At 36.3% G+C, this 18,582-nt stretch overlaps 1 protein-coding gene across 1 annotated transcript; it reads left to right on the forward strand.

The window, feature by feature from the left end:
• Positions 1 to 675: 675 nt before the first annotated feature.
• On the forward strand, positions 676 to 1,398 carry LOC139874425 (protein ALP1-like). The gene has a single exon (XM_071861859.1). The coding sequence runs from the start codon at positions 676 to 678 to the stop codon at positions 1,396 to 1,398; it is 723 nt and encodes a 240-aa protein (XP_071717960.1).
• The last annotated feature ends 17,184 nt before the right edge of the window (positions 1,399 to 18,582 follow it).

Below are 18,582 nucleotides of genomic sequence, written 5' to 3' on the forward strand. Positions count from 1 at the left end.
GATGATGATGATTATTATTATTATGATTATGATGATGATGATGATGATGATGATCATGATCATGATCATGATCATGATCATGATTATGTGGCAGAGAGCATGGAACTACAGTTTTGCGAAAATGAAATATGGGAAGCGGTGAAGGATTGTGGTAGCATTAAGGTCCCGGGTCCCGATAGGTTTAACATGTGTTTTTACAAAAAATATTGGGACGTCGTTAAAAAAGATTTGATCGATGCAATAAACTATTTTTGGGATAAAGGTGAAATATCCAAAGGTTGTAACGCGTCTTTTATTACCCTTGTTCCAAAAATGCCCAATCCAATTTCACTAAATGACTACCGACCTATAAGTTTAATCGGAAGTTTTTATAAAATCATTGCGAAATTATTTTCGAATAGACTTAGGAAGGTTGTTCTGAAACTTATTGGATTCGAGCAAAGTGCGTTAAAGGTAGGAATATCTTGGATGGAGCTTTAATTGCAAACGAAACCGTTGATTATTTGAAAAATAAACGTATCAAGAGCTTAATTTTTAAGGTAGATTTTGATAAAGCATTTGATAGCTTAAATTGAGAATTTTTAATGGAGGTTATGGAATTTATGGGGTTCGGTGTGAAGTGGAGAAAGTGGATTCATTCGTGTCTTAAATCCGCAACTATCTCAATACTAGTAAATGGCTCTCCAACTAGTGAAATCAAGGTTTCAACATATCGGTGGATTGCCTAACTGTTGTGGGGCAGTCGAAACAACTCATTTGAAAATGAACCCGAGTGAAGACGAAACTGAACCCCGATTGTGGTTCGATCGGGCTAGATACTACAGTATGACATTACAGGCTATAGTAGACCCCATGATGCGTTTTGTAGACTTGTTGATCGGTATGACCGGAAGTATGGCTAATGATGACGTCCTTCAAGAATCGGAGTTCTTTAAATTGGCTCAAAAAGGGGAAAAGTTTTATGCGAATGTAATTGAGTTTTCTGATGGAACAAAAGTTGGTGAATATATAATTGGAGGGTCAAGTTTTCAGCTTTTATCATGGCTGATAACTCCATTTCAGGACGCAGAAACGAGAGATCAAACCAAGTTTAACCGTAAACATTTCGAAACAAGATGGGCTGCTGAACAGGCGTTAACGAAGTTGAAAGATGATTGGGCCGCGATTGATGGAAGCATGTGGCAGCCCGATAGACATAAGCTACCATTAATCGCAGTGGCTTGTTGTATACTACATAATATCAAGATTGAGATAGAAGGAGATGGGAATTCGTGTGTATCAGATAAGTTTGACCATGACCCGAAGTATCCGCAAGAGATGAGTGGATTAGTTGATAAAGAAGCTGCGGTTGTGAGAGACAAAATCTCTTTCTACTTGGCTGATAAACTTGAAGATTGAGCTATTAATGTTTAGCTATAGATGATTAAACATGTACTTAAGATGTTACTCGTTCGAAGACTTTTGTTAGGCGGGACCAAAGCCACTCGTTTTTGAGCGCTTCTTTTCGCACCATGATGTTTATCTTTTAATCGTTAACATCCACCTGATCATTTAAAAACATGCCAGTTTTAGTACCATAATTTACATGCATTCATATAGCATAAACACTGTTAGTTTTAGTTATGTACAAAATAGTCCCCAAAATACCTGCAAACTAGCCTGCACCGTCATAGGAACTAGAAAGTCAACTCGGGTTCAATCATGAAAACAAGTCAAATGAAATCATCAACGTCAGATAACGACGTTTCAAAACATAAGCCAAATACAACAATTTTATTAATTAGTGGTGTAGCAACAACCTGAAATTGCTACATTGTGATTGATGTTATTGGTGGACCCCGTAGACCTTCTCCCCCATTGTTGCTTTGTAGAATCGGGAACTGGTATATCTTTAGCAAAAGGATTCCAAGTTTCCCCTCTTGTGTTGGGACTGTTAGATGATGAATCATAAGAACCGTGATTCTGTAAAAAAAATAAAAAAAATAAATAAATAAAAATAATTATTATAGGTTCTTATTGATAGTCAGTTGAAAGATGTCAATTTAAAACAGTCAACCTTTATAGAAGGGGATACTGATGAATTTTCTTGATGTTCTGCTAAGTGCCTCTGGACAGCTGGCAAAGATCGGAACTTCTTTTGAGTCCCAGGCTCATCATAATCAGGGGCGGATCCAGGATTTGCAGTCACTGGTGTCACCGGCTAAAACTAAAAAAAATTTGTACTAGCTGTTTTATTTCAGTGGTGTCACTAAAAAAAAATTACACTATCCACTGGTGTTATTAGCTAAAAACCCAAAAATTTTCCCATTACATCGCGTATTTCAGTGGTGTCCCGTGCCACCACACTCAACACACTAGGTCCGCCCCTGATCATAATACTGCAAAAAGAAAGAAAACAATTATCTTATAATTTCAGTAATCAGTTGTAATTATTATATTTACAATTAAGGTTGAAGAACATAGAAAAAAGAAAAAAAAGCAATATATGTAACAGAAAGGTTGCATTACCCGGTCGATATGCAATTCATTGGACCTTCGGGGCACCTCTTCTATAATCCAACCATCGGGGAGTTCAAAGGAGGATGAGACTCGAGAGCAGTGTTGTAAAAAACCTGATTACTCGCCGATAAATCCTCGATTAATCATTTTTAGGAGCAATCCGTTTCGATTTTCAAAAATCCGTTTAATTAAACGGTCAACGTCAATTGATGGATCAAAATCGAATTTGGTAATCAAAGTCGGTTAAAGTAAAAAATGGTTAACATTTTAACATGAATTTAAAGTAGAATTCTATAATCTATAGTTTTGAAGCAAAATGAACAATTTTAGACAATTATGTTAAAAAATATCTGTATCTTTATGGTTTTTTCTATAGTTACGCATATAATTTTTAAAATTTAATATTTAAATGTATACAGTACAATCCGATTAATCCCCGAATTGTCGATTAATCCTTTCAAAGTCCCGACCGATTAATCCCCGAATAACGGATTTTGCGACTTTGCTCGAGAGCTTGTGGGGGTTACAGTTACCGATTGATGTGCGTTATCTTTATCTTTACAATGAGAGTCTCACCCTCTCATGGTAGTTTAGACTTTTTCCCATCTTGGATCTTAATCTAGTAGGTATAGTTCCTTCTAACGTATCTTTCGACATCTTTGAGGGATCTAAACTTAGATCCAGTTTCTAATAGAACTGCAAAATATTATTAACATTAATTAGTTAACCCTAGATGCTAATTGATCCTCTTATCATTACAAAGTATCCAGTTTTATGAGTACTTGGTACTAGTTAACATTGTATGCTGAAACAAACAACCATTTCGACTGTTTGACTTTTTTGTCAAAGCATCATTTAACAAAGCAATTATAAAGAAACGTATACAGCTTATTGATGTTTTTTAACACATCATCGATTCAATAATGAATCTAGCGATATTAAATAAAACTCTTAATACCTTGTCAGCAGGCTCTCCACATACCAATTTTCATAATTGTTATATTTATAATTGAGATTGAAGAACATAAAAAAAAAATAAAAAGGTAATATATGTGACAGAAAGGAAGCATTACCCTGTCGACACGCTTGTCATTAGACTTTCGGGGCACCTCTTCTGTAACCCAACCATCTGGGAGTTATCGAGAACTTGTGGGGCTTACAGTTACAGTTGCCAATTTATATGCATTATCTTTATCTTCATCACAATCAAGCATCTGCAACATCCTTAAAATTATGCTTTTGATACATTTGTTTCGTGCACTGGATACACTAGTTAATAGTCAGAATCATAAAGGTATCTAATAGAATAATATTTGTGTAGCGAAATTCGCACCACGCACTAAACACCACCGACGGTTCGTAGTGCTTGGCGTTTTGTGTCTTTGGCCAAAATGTTAGATATATCGTATCTTTTGACTCGTAGCTCTGATTTAATCACCGTTTTTCTTAAAATCGTGTATTTTTTCGAGATCTATCCGTTTTCAAACTGCCGTAAGGGGTTTGTCCCAAATATTTTTCGAAACGAGACCTCGAAAACCTTCAATTTTACCTTTTTTCTAATATTTAGACACTATTTTGACCGTTTTGAACATATGATTCCTTTGTATATACATGCATGACTTAGCATGGTACATATTGTTTTTGAAATGTCCCGTTCATATTGATTATAAACGTTCCATATTAATTGATTTCGTCGCGAGGTTTTGACCTCTATATGAGACGTTTTTCAAAGACTGCATTCATTTTTAAAACAATCATAACCTTTATTTTATCTATAAAGGTTTAAAAAGCATTACGTAGATTATCAAATAATGATAATCTAAAATATACCGTTTACACACGACCATTACATACTGGTTTACAATAAGAATATATTACATCAAAAATAAGTTTCTTGAATGCAGTTTTTACATAATATCATACAAGCTTGTCCTCCAAATCTTGTCCTTATTTTAGTATGCAATAGCGGAAGCTCTTAATAATCACCTGAGAATAAACATGCTTAAAATGTCAACAAAAATGTTGGTGAGTTATAGGTTTAACCTATATATTATCAAATCATAATAATAGACCACAAGATTTCATATTTCAATATACATCACATACATAGAGATAAAAATCATTCATATGGTGAACACCTGGTAACCGACATTAACAAGATGCATATATAAGAATATCCCCATCATTCCGGAACACCCTTCGGATATGATATAAATTTCGAAGTACTAAAGCATCCGGTACTTTGGATGGGGTTTGTTAGGCCCAATAGATCTATCTTTAGGATTCGCGTCAATTAGGGTGTCTGTTCCCTAATTCTTAGATTACCAGACTTAATAAAAAGGGGCATATTCGATTTCGATAATTCAACCATAGAATATAGTTTCACGTACTTGTGTCTATTTTGTAAATCATTTATAAACCTGCATGTATTCTCATCCCAAAAATATTAGATTTTAAAAGTGGGACTATAACTCACTTTCACAGATATTTCCTTCCTCGGAAATAAGACTTGGCCACGGATCGATTCACGAACCTATACAAATATGTACATATATATCAAAGTATGATCAAAATATAATTACAACCATTTTTATTATGTTTTAAAGATTTGAGTGTATTAAGTCAGCTGTCCTCGTTAGTAACCTACAACTAGTTGTCCACAGTTAGATGTACAGCAATAAATCGATATATATTATCTTGAATCAATCCACGACCCAGTGTATACACGTCTCAGGCTAGATCACAACTCAAAGTATATATATTTTGGGAATCAACCTCAACCCTGTATAGCTAACTCTAACATTACTGCATATAGAGTGTCTATGGTTGTTCCAAATAATATATATACATGGGTCGATATGATATGTCAAAACATTTGCATACGTGTCTATGGTATCCCAAGATTACATAATATATTAGAATACATGTATAATATAATATAAGTTAGCTAGGATATGATTTGTATAGATTTGTTAAACATTTCCCGTAGCTAAAAAGATCAAAAATATCCAATCTTGTTTTACCCATAACTTCTTCATTTTAAATCCGTTTTGAGTGAATCAAATTGCTATGGTTTCATATTGAACTCTAATTTAAGAATCCAAACAGAAAAAGTATAGGTTTATAGTCGGAAATTTAAGTTACATGTCAATTACTAAAGAGGTAGTCATTTCCGTCGAAAAAATGACATCTTTATGACCATTTTGAAAAACATACTTTCACTTTGAGTTTAACCAAGATTTTTGGATATAGTTTCATGTTCATATGAAAAATCATTTTCCCAGAAGAACAACTTTTAAATCAAAGTTTATAAAAGTTTTTAATTATCCAAACCAAAACAGTCCCCGGTTTCACTACGACGGCGTATATCCGATTTTATGGTGTTCATCGTGTTTTCAGGTTTTAAATCATTAAGTTAGCATATCATATAGATATAGAACATGTGTTTAGTTGATTTTAAAAGTTAAGTTAGAAGGATTAACTTTTGTTTGCGAACAAGTTTAGAATTAACTAAACTATGTTCTAGTGATTACAAGTTTAAACCTTCGAATAAGATAGTTTTATATGTATGAATCGAATGATGTTATGAACATCATTACTACCTCAAGTTTTCTGGATAAAACTATTGGAAATGAGAAAAATGGATCTAGCTTCAAAGGATCCTTGGATGGCTTGAAAGTTCTTGAAGCAGAATCATGACACGAAAACAGTCCAAGTAAGATTTTCACTCGAAATAAGATTGTTATAGTTGTAGAAATTGAATCAAAGTTTGAATATGAATATTACCTTGAATTAGAAAGATAACCTACTGTAAATAACAAAGGTTCCTTGATCTTAGATGATTACTTGGAATGGATTAGAAAGCTTGGAAGTAAACTTGCAAACTTGGTAGTATTCTTGATTTTTATGAAACTATACTTATGAAATTTATGAAGAACACTTAGAACTTGAAGATGGAACTTGAGAGAGATCAATTAGATGAAGAAAATTGAAGAATGAAAGTGTTTGTAGGTGTTTTTGGTCGTTGGTATATGGATTAGATATAAAGGATATGTAATTTTGTTTTCATGTAAATAAGTCATGAATGATTACTAATATTTTTGTAATTTTATGAGATATTTCATGCTAGTTGCCAAATGATGGTTCCCACATGTGTTAGGTGACTCACATGGGCTGCTAAGAGCTGATCATTGGAGTGTATATACCAATAGTACATACATCTAAAAGCTGTGTATTGTACGAGTACGAATACGGGTGCATACGAGTAGAATTGTTGATGAAACTGAACGAGGATGTAATTGTAAGCATTTTTGTTAAGTAGAAGTATTTTGATAAGGGTCTTGAAGTCTTTCAAAAGTGTATGAATACATATTAAAACACTACATGTATATACATTTTAACTGAGTCGTTAAGTCATCGTTAATCGTTACATGTAAGTGTTGTTTTGAGACCTTTAAGTTAACGATCTTGATTAATGTTGTTAACCCAATGTTTATTATATCAAATGAGATGTTAAATTATTATATTATCATGATATTATGATGTACGAATATCTCTTAATATGATATATACATTAAAATATCGTTACAACGATAATCGTTACATATAAGTCTCGTTTCGTAATTCTTGAGTTAGTAGTCTTGTTTTTACATATGTAGTTTATTGTTAACACACTTAATGATATATTTAAATATCATTTTATCATGTTAAATATAGTGTACCAATATCTTAATATGATACATATGTATTTAGTAGACGTTATCATAACGATAATCGTTATATATATCATTTCGAGTTTCTTAACTTAGTAATCTCATTTCTTATGTATATCACACATTGTTAATATATTTAGTGAGATACTTACTCATCATAATCTTATGTCAACCATATATATATATATATGTCCATATATACCACAACATGTAGTTTTTACAATTTTGTAACGTTCGTGAATCGCCGGTCAACTTGGGTGATCAATTGTCTATATGAAACTTATTTCATTTAATCAAGTCTTAACAAGTTTGATTGCTTAACACGTTGGAAACATTTAGTCATGTAAATATCAATCTCAATTAATATATATAAACATGGAAAAGTTCGGGTCACTACAGTACCTACCCGTTAAATAAATTTTGTCCCGAAATTTTAAGCTGTTGAAGGTGTTGACGAATCTTCTGGAAATAGATGCGGGTATTTCTTCTTCATCTGATCTTCATGCTCCCAGGAGAACTCGGGTCCTCTACGAGCATTCCATCGAACCTTAACAATCGGTATCTTGTTTTGCTTAAGTCTCTTAACCTCACGATCCATTATTTTGACGGGTTCTTCAATGAATTGAAGTTTTTCATTGATTTGGATTTCATCCAACGGAATAGTGAGATCTTCTTTAGTAAAACATTTCTTCAAATTCGAGACGTGGAAAGTGTTATGTACAACCGCGAGTTGTTGAGGTAACTCAAGTCGGTAAGCTACTAGTCCGACACGATCAATAATCTTGAATGGTCCAATATACCTTGGATTTAATTTCCCTCGTTTGCCAAATCGAACAACGCCTTTCCAAGGTGCAACTTTAAGCATGACCATCTCTCCAATTTCAAATTCTATATCTTTTCTTTTAATGTCGGTGTAGCTCTTTTGTTGACTTTGGGCGGTTTTCAACCGTTGTTGAATTTGGATGATCTTCTCGGTAGTTTCTTGTATTATCTCCGGACCCGTAATCTGTCTATCCCCCACTTCACTCTAACAAATTGGAGACCTACACTTTCTACCATAAAGTGCTTCAAACGGCGCCATCTCAATGATTTAATGGTAGCTGTTGTTGTAGAAAAATTCTGCTAACGGTAGATGTCGATCCCAACTGTTTCCGAAATCAATAACACATGCTCGTAGCATGTCTTCAAGCGTTTGTATCATCCTTTCGCTCTGCCCATCAGTTTGTGGATGATAGGCAGTACTCATGTCTAGACGAGTTCCTAATGCTTGCTGTAATGTTTGCCAGAATCTTGAAATAAATCTGCCATCCCTATCAGAGATAATAGAGATTGGTATTCCATGTCTGGAGAAGACTTCCTTCAAGTACAGTCGTGCTAACTTCTCCATCTTGTCATCTTCTCTTATTGACAGGAAGTGTGCTGATTTGGTGAGACGATCAACTATTACCCAAATAGTATCAAAACCACTTGCAGTCCTTGGCAATTTAGTGATGAAATCCATGGTAATGTTTTCCCATTTCCATTCCGGGATTTCGGGTTGTTGAAGTAGACCTGATGGTTTTTGATGCTCCGCTTTGACCTTAGAGCACGTCAAACATTCCCCTACGTATTTAGCAACATCGGCTTTCATACCTGGCCACCAAAAATGTTTCTTGAGATCCTTGTACATCTTCCCCGTTCCAGGATGTATTGAGTATCTGGTTTTATGAGCTTCTCTAAGTACCATTTCTCTCATATCTCTAAATTTTGGTACCCAAATTCTTTCAGCCCTATACCGGGTTCCGTCTTCCCGAATATTAAGATGCTTCTCCGATCCTTTGGGTATTTCATCCTTTAAATTTCCTTCTTTTAAAACTCCTTGTTGCGCCTCCTTTATTTGAGTAGTAAGGTTATTGTGAATCATTATATTCATAGATTTTACTCGAATGGGTTCTCTGTCTTTTCTGCTCAAGGCGTCGGCTACCACATTTGCCTTCCCCGGGTGGTAACAAATCTCAAAGTCGTAATCATTCAACAATTCAATCCACCTACGCTGCCTCATATTCAGTTGTTTCTGATTAAATATGTGTTGAAGACTTTTGTGGTCGGTATATATAATACTTTTGACCCCCTATAAGTAGTGTCTCCAAGTCTTTAATGCAAAAACAACCGCGCCTAATTCCAAATCATGCGTCGTATAATTCTGTTCGTGAATCTTCAATTGTCTAGACGCATAAGCAATTACTTTCGTTCGTTGCATTAATACACAACCGAGACCTTGCTTTGAGGCGTCACAATATATCACAAAATCATCATTCCCTTCAGGTAATGACAATATAGGTGCCGTAGTTAACTTTTTATTTAACAATTGAAACGCTTTCTCTTGTTCATCTTTCCATTCAAATTTCTTCCCTTTATGCGTTAATGCAGTCAAGGGTTTTGCTATTCTGGAAAAGTCTTGGATGAACCTTTTGTAGTAACCAGCTATGTAACATCCCGCCTTTTTCCGTTTACTTTTCTGTTTAACTATTTTAATTCCGTTATATGATTATGACATCCCTCGTTAATACGCATTTTAAAAATATCTCGTTTAGGTAATTCATGCACCCGCAACCGAACTCGAGGGACTAGTTTCGCCAAAGTGCCAAAGAGGTGACTAGCATTTGACTAGTCAACCCACCTTCTCTTTCTTTTCCATTTCATTTTCCTTTTCTTTCTATACTTTCCATTTTTCTCTCAAATCTTCAAACAAAGAATCATCATCTAAATCCAAGCTAGCAGGTGTCTTGAGAAATGTCCCGTTCTTATTGATTAAAAACGTTCCATATTAATTGATTTCGTTGCGAGGTTTTGACCTCTATATGAGACGTTTTTCAAAGACTGCATTCATTTTAAAACAAACCATAACCTTTATTTCATCAATAAAGGTTTAAAAAGCTTTACGTAGATTATCAAATAATGATAATCTAAAATATCCCGTTTACACACGACCATTACATAATGGTTTACAATACAAATATGTTACAACAAAATAAGTTTCTTGAATGCAGTTTTTACACAATATCATACAAGCATGGACTCCAAATCTCGTCCTTATTTAAGTATGCGACAGCAGAAGCTCTTAATAATCACCTGAGAATAAACATGCTTAAAACGTCAACAAAAATGTTGGTGAGTTATAGGTTTAACCTATATATATCAAATCGTAACAATAGACCACAAGATTTCATATTTCAATATACATCTCATACATAGAGATAAAAATTATTCATATGGTGAACACCTGGTAATCGACATTAACAAGATGCATATATAAGAATATCCCCATCATTCCGGGACACCCTTCGGATATGATATAAATTTCGAAGTACTAAAGCATCCGGTACTTTGGATGGGGTTTGTTAGGCCCAATAGATCTATCTTTAGGATTCATGTCAATTAGGGTGTCTGTTCCCTAATTCTTAGATTACCAGACTTAATAAAAAGGGGCATATTCGATTTCGATAATTCAACCATAGAATGTAGTTTCACGTACTTGTGTCTATTTTGTAAATCATTTATAAAACCTGCATGTATTCTCATCCCAAAAATATTAGATTTTAAAAGTGGAACTATAACTCACTTTCACAGATTTTTACTTCGTCGGGAAGTAAGACTTTGTAGCGACCCCGACAAATCGTCAAGTGACGGCGTCGACTACGTAGGTCCCATTACATGGTCATAAGTCTTTAAGACAACGTTTGACTAAAATATGTCGCATTCATTTCAATGTAAAAGGTTGTTTCAAGTTTACAAAAGAAGTTCGACGGCTAGTTACATTACAATGTTAAACGTACAATTGAAACCTATGCGACACAATTTAAAAGTAGCCAAAAAGATGCTCCAAATATGCATGTATACTCGACATCCAAGCAAGTATCAAAAGAGTGCGGAAGCATGTATCACTTAAGCATTCAAAACCTGAGAAAAACATAGAAGAATCTGTCAACGAAAACGTTGGTGAAATCATAGGTTTAGTAAGTAAAATGTATTGAACCACAAGGTTCTTTATGAATTTGCTTAACCAAAATCGTTCACATTTCAAAATAGTATTTGTATCACGAGCACCCAATTATCAAGGCTTAACTGAATCTTCCCTCTGAATTTTTGAATTTAGTGTTAGAACTTACACTATACATTGTTGAAATTATATTTCATTCACTAACGGTAGCGAACCGTCTGAATGAGGGATTGTTAAACCCGTATGGCCACACAACATAATTACACGCTTACACTTACACCCTGCAAGTGGAACTAATGATAATTGGATTGAGGACTTTTGTTCAAACTCGTATGCATCTTTGTATTCGTATTTGTTCACAATGTAAAAGCATGAAAAGTATATAAGTATGAAATGTATGTGTTTCTCAGCCCACGATGTAAAGAATAAAAGTGATTTAAAAAAAAAGTGGGACTATGATCTCACCTCGAGTGCAAGAATTAATAAAGTACTTCATCAAGTAAACGCGTGCAAAGACAAAGCTAGTCTTGACCTAAACATATATGTCATATCAATAACGGTAAACACAAACGGTCAAAGATGTTCAATTAGTCCTATGGCTCGTTACGACTCGATTATAAAGCATGTGAATCAAATTGTCAAGTTTCATGCAAGATACAAGTAAAGAATCATGTTAGAAAGATTGCATAATCATTTGGTTAAGTTTGACAAAAAGTCAAACTTTGGTCGGGTCAAAGTCAACGAAAAAGACAACATGTTCGGGTCGGGTCCCGGACTATTTTTCTATGCTAATTATTCATATATAAGTATATTAGAACAAGTTTCATGTGAATCGGAGGTCGATAGCTAGTCAAACATTTCGCGTGAAATGTGCCAAATGAAGCAGAATCTGGCCAGGCTAATCCGCGCGCCGCGCGGGGATGGGGCGCGCCGCGCCACCATCTGGGCAGACACTTTTCTGTTTTTCACAAGTATTCACGAGCTAAAACCAAATAACCACATCTTATGATCCGCAAACAATTAGAACATGTATCTTATATCATCGAAAAGGTAATTTGACGAGGAAAATACCTAGACACATTTCATCAAGCAATTCAACACTTACAACAACACAAAACCGCATTAAACGTTCATAATCAAAGTTTCAAGTTCTAAAAACGCATTTCATGATTCGGGCAACCAATTTACATGTATGATATGCCGTTTTGAAGGTAATCAAGCACACATTGCAACCAAACACTTATCAACAACAATTCATAGCATTTGATGCACCAAAAGTTCATATAAAGCTTATCAAATCCTAATCCAAGTTTACAAAATCACTAATCATGTTCTTGAAGTTTTCTTAATCAACCTATACACCAAAACGAAGCTAATGATACTAGTAACACAATTAAAACATGGACTTTAACAATCTAACAACATATGAGCATCCAAAACACAAGATTAAGCAAGCATTTTTCATATTCAAGCTAGTTACACCAAAAACAACAAATCGAGCATACAAATTACATACACGACATCACAATGAGCCATAGACACTAATTAACAACTTTATAACTCAAAAATCTCAAGAACACATAAAATTAGTGATTTTAAAAAGTTACCCAAATGAGATGAAGTTGGTATCAAATTGAAGAGGATGAAGAGAGGATTCCAAATATGTATTTTGTTTTGATTGAAGTTTGCTAGATCATGAATGGATGATGAATCTTTGTAATGGAGAATTTAAGAAAAATAGGGAAGTATTAAAGAAAAAGAGAAAATGGAGAGGATAATGAATGGAGGAGGTGGTTTGACCACTTTGACCTAGTCAAAGGTTTGGTCTTTTGACAAGTCTAGTCCCTCTAGTTTGTAATCGGGTGCGGGAATTAACCAAACGAATTATTTTAAGTTACACGAGAGTACGGGAGATGTTATAATCCAATAACGAAAATATTGTAAGAATGTAGCTAATGGAGGATACGAATCGAGATACCGAGGATATAAAATAAAATAAAAAGACGGCGTTAAAAATAATTTAACGGAAAAACGCGGGATGTTACATTATCCACACCTCAAAAGAAATTTCGTCCCGAAATTTAGTTGGAAGTAATAATCGACGTCTCTTACTCGAGACCTAGTGTTGTAACTCTACGAAGGAGTGAAGGCACTTTCTTGGACATTCCACGAATCCGGATAGTCGGGGTGTTACGTAGTGTTGAGGTTTGGGTTCACGATCCATGATTTCAACCAGTTTTCCCATGAAGGAGAGTTTGTCATCAATGTTTGGTGCATCTAGAAGGATTGCACATTCCTGTTCCGCAGGACACGTTTCTAAGTTGTTACACGAAATGTAAGGTAAACGGAAACTTAATTGAGTCGGCAGCTCTAAACGGTAGGGAGCGGTTCCAATGCGCCCCAAGGTTTCAAAAGGATCAATATTTCGGATATAACCTTCCTCGATTTCCCAAATGGATTACACCTTTCCAAGGTGTAGTTTCTCAATATTACGCGGTCACACACTGGGACTTTGTGAGGTTTTCATCTGAGTTTGGTATAACTCTTATGGCAACTACGGGTCGTCTCGAGCCCTTCTCGGACTTGAATGATCTCAATTGTTGTTTCTTGATGAAGTTCAGATTTCGGTGTTTGCTTGCCACATGAGTTGGTCCAACGAATAGGGGTATGACATTTGCGGTCCTATAGGGTTTCGGAAGTGCGGCGTTAGTACACGAATGGTAACCGTAGTGGGAGAAATCAACTAAAAGCGACCATACAAGTTTGAAACATGTCCTTCCATGATGTAATTCGTTCGTTTGTTCAGTTTGTCGGTTTGTGGAAGATACGCGGTACATATGTCTAAGCGGGTTCCCAAGGTCTCTTGCGAAACTAGAAGTGATACGAGTATTTTGATCCGAGGTAATTGGCGATGGTACACCGTATTGGAAAAGAATTCCGTAAGATATGTTTGAACAAGTTAGTTAGGGTTCGAAAATGTTCGTTAGGACTATTCACCCTCGTGGCGAATACTAATGTAATATGAAGAGTTTCTCTATCCATTGAGAAATGTTACAAGGAGTTTCCTCATACGGGGGTGCGAGCGATGAATATAAAAGTGAAATGAGAACTTAGAGTAGAGTGAGTTTACATCTCGAGGTTGCCATATCGTGCATCTAGTTGTCAAAAGTTGAAGTTTGAAAAAGAAACAAGATAGTACACGTAATTTTATAGTTCGGGGTTGAATAGTAGTTGACCGATTATCCGAAACACAAGGACGTTAAGTCAAAGAAGAGTGAAGTATCCTTGGATCATGGGTTGTCTTAAGTCCCAGTAATATCAGACGGTAACGGTGAAATAACAGAGGTATGTAATGTGGTACGTGATGACGAGAAAATTGATCGGATCCAATATTAAGTATTCAAATTTTTCGTGCTAAATAACGATTTTCAGTTTTCCTTTATTTCGAGTCGAGAAAGTATGCCTTTCAGGCGTTCAAGTAGAATTATTTCCATATTTGAGTTCCATCTGGTGCTATACGAATTAAGCTAGCAAGGTTGGTGTGAATAATCACGTTCAAGATTCGGGCACGTAGAGGTTTAGATTTCTACCTTAATGAGTTATCGAGGGTAAAGAACAAGCATCACGAGGAAAAGTCGAAATTGAATCTTTGGTAACAACCGGTGAGATCTAAGATTTTACGAGTATAAGTCTGAGTTGGGAGAGTTCCCTGATTACGTGTGGCTTGATTTCGAGATTGGTTGTAATGCCTCGACCATTAGCATCATGGTCTAGAAAATTGGACTTTGTTCAACAAAAATTCCCACTCGGAGAATTTGGTATAGAGTTGCTCTTTTCTCAACAGTTCGAGCGTAAGACAGTAAAGTTGTTCGTTTTCCTTCTTCACTTGAATAGGTTAAGATATCATCAATAAATACGATAACGGATTTGTCTAGATAAGTTTGCATATGCGGTTTAGGAGGTTCTTGAATACGGACGGAGTCCTAGAATGGTACTAAGATAGATTTACAACTAACGTTGCGAGTTCGAAAATGGCTTAGGAGACATCGTCACCGGAACGGATGTCGTTTTAGGACGCACCCGGGATTCATGCAAAAATCATGAGGTCATGGATACAAGGAAGAGGGTATCGGTTTCCAACCGAAAATTACTTAGTTAGCAATCATCCAAACACAATTGTAGGGAAAATAGTTTCTCCTTAACGAATAGGTTTTGAGCTCCTTAGTTCTATAGGTGTCAAGTCAAAATTCTTAACGTATCCCCTCCGATAAAATTTATAGGCACACAATATTCCATCGGTCACTTAAATTGCCTAAGTAGGGTCTAGGAAAAAGGTGGAGTGCAAAGGGTACGAGTCAAAGTCTTGGTTATAAAACGTCTAGCTGTAACCGAATTGAATAAGTATGAAATATACGGTTGGTTGTGAAGAAACGTACCCGTGACTAGTCCATCGTCGTCTCGGGCATCCTAGGTGTCGATGTTGGAAGTTCAACGGCGGGTGTTGGGGTTGATTTTCTTATTTGGGCACGCACTCCTAAAATGACCCGGTTGGCCACATTCAAAACAAACACCCGTCTTGGGTGCATTGGGCTCCTTTTGAGTGACGGGAGCGGTATTCCTACAATCGTGGGCTACATGGCCACTTCTTTGACACTTCAAGCAAAATGGTTTGCCACATTCGCCTAAATGATGTTTGTAGCACTCGTTACAATACGGTAGGTGTCCGGTATAACCTTTCTTGCCATTGGGGATGAAGGGCTTCTTGGCGAGGTTGTTGTAATTGCTTGATTGGGGGGCTTCCCATTTTCTTTTGTTGTCACCCGACTTATCCTCGGCTTTAGGTGCCGGCACTTCAATCTCGTCCACTGTTTCAATCAATTGACGGCCATATTCAAAGCCTCTTGGTGGTTAGCGGGTTTGGATGACATTACTCCTTGTTTGATGCTCTTGGGGAGACCATCCATGTAAAGTTCAACCCTTAAAGATTCGGGGTTCACAAGATTTGGGCACATCAAAGCAAGTTCGGAGAATCGTTGATTATAGGCCTTAAGGTCGTTCCCGACCGCTTTCAGAGCTCTTAGCTCTTGTTCGAGCCTTCGGGTTTCTTCGCGAGGAAAATATTCGGTGATCATCTTTCCTCTTAAGTCGGCCCAAGAGAGAGCGTGGGCTTCGTGGATACCCACCGATTGTACATACGAATTCCACCATGTGAGAGCGATACCGGCGAAGGTGTGAGTGGAATATCTAACCTTGTCTTGGTCTCGACAACCGCTTATGCTAAAGACGGCTTCCGTTTGCTCAAACCATCGGGTGAGTACACCCGGTCCCCCGGTTCCATCAAAAGTGTGAGGTTTGCACCCCATGAAATTCTTATAGGAGCATCCTTCGTTGGAATTTCCGGCTCCATTGTTGTTGTTGTGATGATTGTTGTTATTGTTGTTGTTGGAGGAGTGACCGGCCATGGCCGCATCCACGGCAGTGGCTATCATACGTTGGAGGGCTTGTTCGGGAGTTTCGGGAGGAGTGCGTCGACGAGCCATTATTCCTTCAAAACACAAGAATATCGTTGGTTAGTATTCTCAATAATACTAACCGTGATATGGAATGAGGATAAAGAGAAAAAAAAAAAATTCCTTGACTCGCCTTAAATTCTTTATGTCATAATGTCGGAACGTCCATGTGAATCACTGTAATATAATCCCGGAAATTATATTACCCTGATTCACATGTGCATTTAACATTACTTTATAAAGTCAAGGTGGCGCGTCAACAAAATTTATCAACGTAAGATTAAGATCGAATACGACTTAGATATGATAGAAAAGTTCGAGTATGATGCACAAATAGTCAAGTAATTCCTACTTCAGTCTATATGCCGGTTGTAGTCTAGATTCACCTATGTACCCTATGACTCGGGGTGGACACAAATGAACTCTAAATCCCTACAACCAAGGCTCTGATACCACTTGTAGCGACCCCGACAAATCGTCAAGTGACGGCGTCGACTACGTAGGTCCCATTACATGGTCATAAGTCTTTAAGACAACGTTTGACCAAAATATGTGGCATTCATTTCAATGTAAAAGGGTGTTTCAAGTTTACAAAAGAAGTTCGACGGCTAGTTACATTACAATGTTAAACGTACAATTGAAACCTATGCGACACAATTTAAAAGTAGCCAAAAAGATGCTCCAAATATGCATGTATACTCGACATCCAAGCAAGTATCAAAAGAGTGCGGAAGCATGTATCACTTAAGCATTCGAAACCTGAGAAAAACATAGAAGAATCTGTCAACGAAAACGTTGGTGAAATCATAGGTTTAGTAAGTAAAATGTATTGAACCACAAGGTTCTTTATGAATTTTCTTAACCAAAATCGTTCACATTCCAAAATAGTATTTGTATCACGAGCACCCAATTATCAAGGCTTAACTGAATCTTCCCTCTGAATTTTTGAATTTAGTGTTAGAACTTACACTATACATTGTTGAAATTATATTTCATTCACTAACGGTAGCGAACCGTCTGAATGAGGGTTTGTTAAACCCGTATGGCCACACAACATAATTACACGCTTACACTTACACCCTGCAAGTGGAACTAATGATAATTGGATTGAGGACTTTTGTTCAAACTCGTATGCATCTTTGTATTCGTATTTGTTCACAATGTAAAAGCATGAAAAGTATATAAGTATGAAATGTATGTGTTTCTCAGCCCACGATGTAAAGAATAAAAGTGATTTAAAAAAAAAGTGGGACTATGATCTCACCTCGAGTGCAAGAATTAATAAAGTACTTCAACAAGTAAACGCGTGCAAAGACAAAGCTAGTCTTGACCTAAACATATATGTCATATCAATAACGGTAAACACAAACGGTCAAAGATGTTCAATTAGTCCTATGGCTCGTTACGACTCGATTATAAAGCATGTGAATCAAATTGTCAAGTTTCATGCAAGATACAAGTAAAGAATCATGTTAGAAAGATTGCATAATCATTTGGTTAAGTTTGACAAAAAGTCAAACTTTGGTCGGGTCAAAGTCAACGAAAAAGACAACATGTTCGGGTCGGGTCCCGGACTATTTTTCTATGCTAATTATTCATATATAAGCATATTAGAACAAGTTTCATGTGAATCGGAGGTCGATAGCTAGTCAAACATTTCGCGTGAAATGTGCCAAATGAAGCAGAATCTGGCCAGGCTAATCCGCGTGCCGCGCGGGGATGGGGCGCGCCTCGCCACCATCTGGGCAGACACTTTTCTGTTTTTCACAAGTATGCACGAGCTAAAACCAAATAACCACATCTTATGATCCGCAAACAATTAGAACATGTATCTTATATCATCGGAAAGGTAATTTGACGAGGAAAACACCTAGACACATTT

Source organism: Rutidosis leptorrhynchoides, chromosome 11 (genome assembly GCF_046630445.1).
Source record: "Rutidosis leptorrhynchoides isolate AG116_Rl617_1_P2 chromosome 11, CSIRO_AGI_Rlap_v1, whole genome shotgun sequence".
Taxonomy (NCBI): Eukaryota; Viridiplantae; Streptophyta; class Magnoliopsida; order Asterales; family Asteraceae; genus Rutidosis; species Rutidosis leptorrhynchoides.

Bases quoted from the DNA above. Each gene is read 5' to 3' on its own strand.
- LOC139874425 (XM_071861859.1), top strand. From the start codon at position 676: ATGGCTCTCCAACTAGTGAAATCAAGGTTTCAACATATCGGTGGATTG.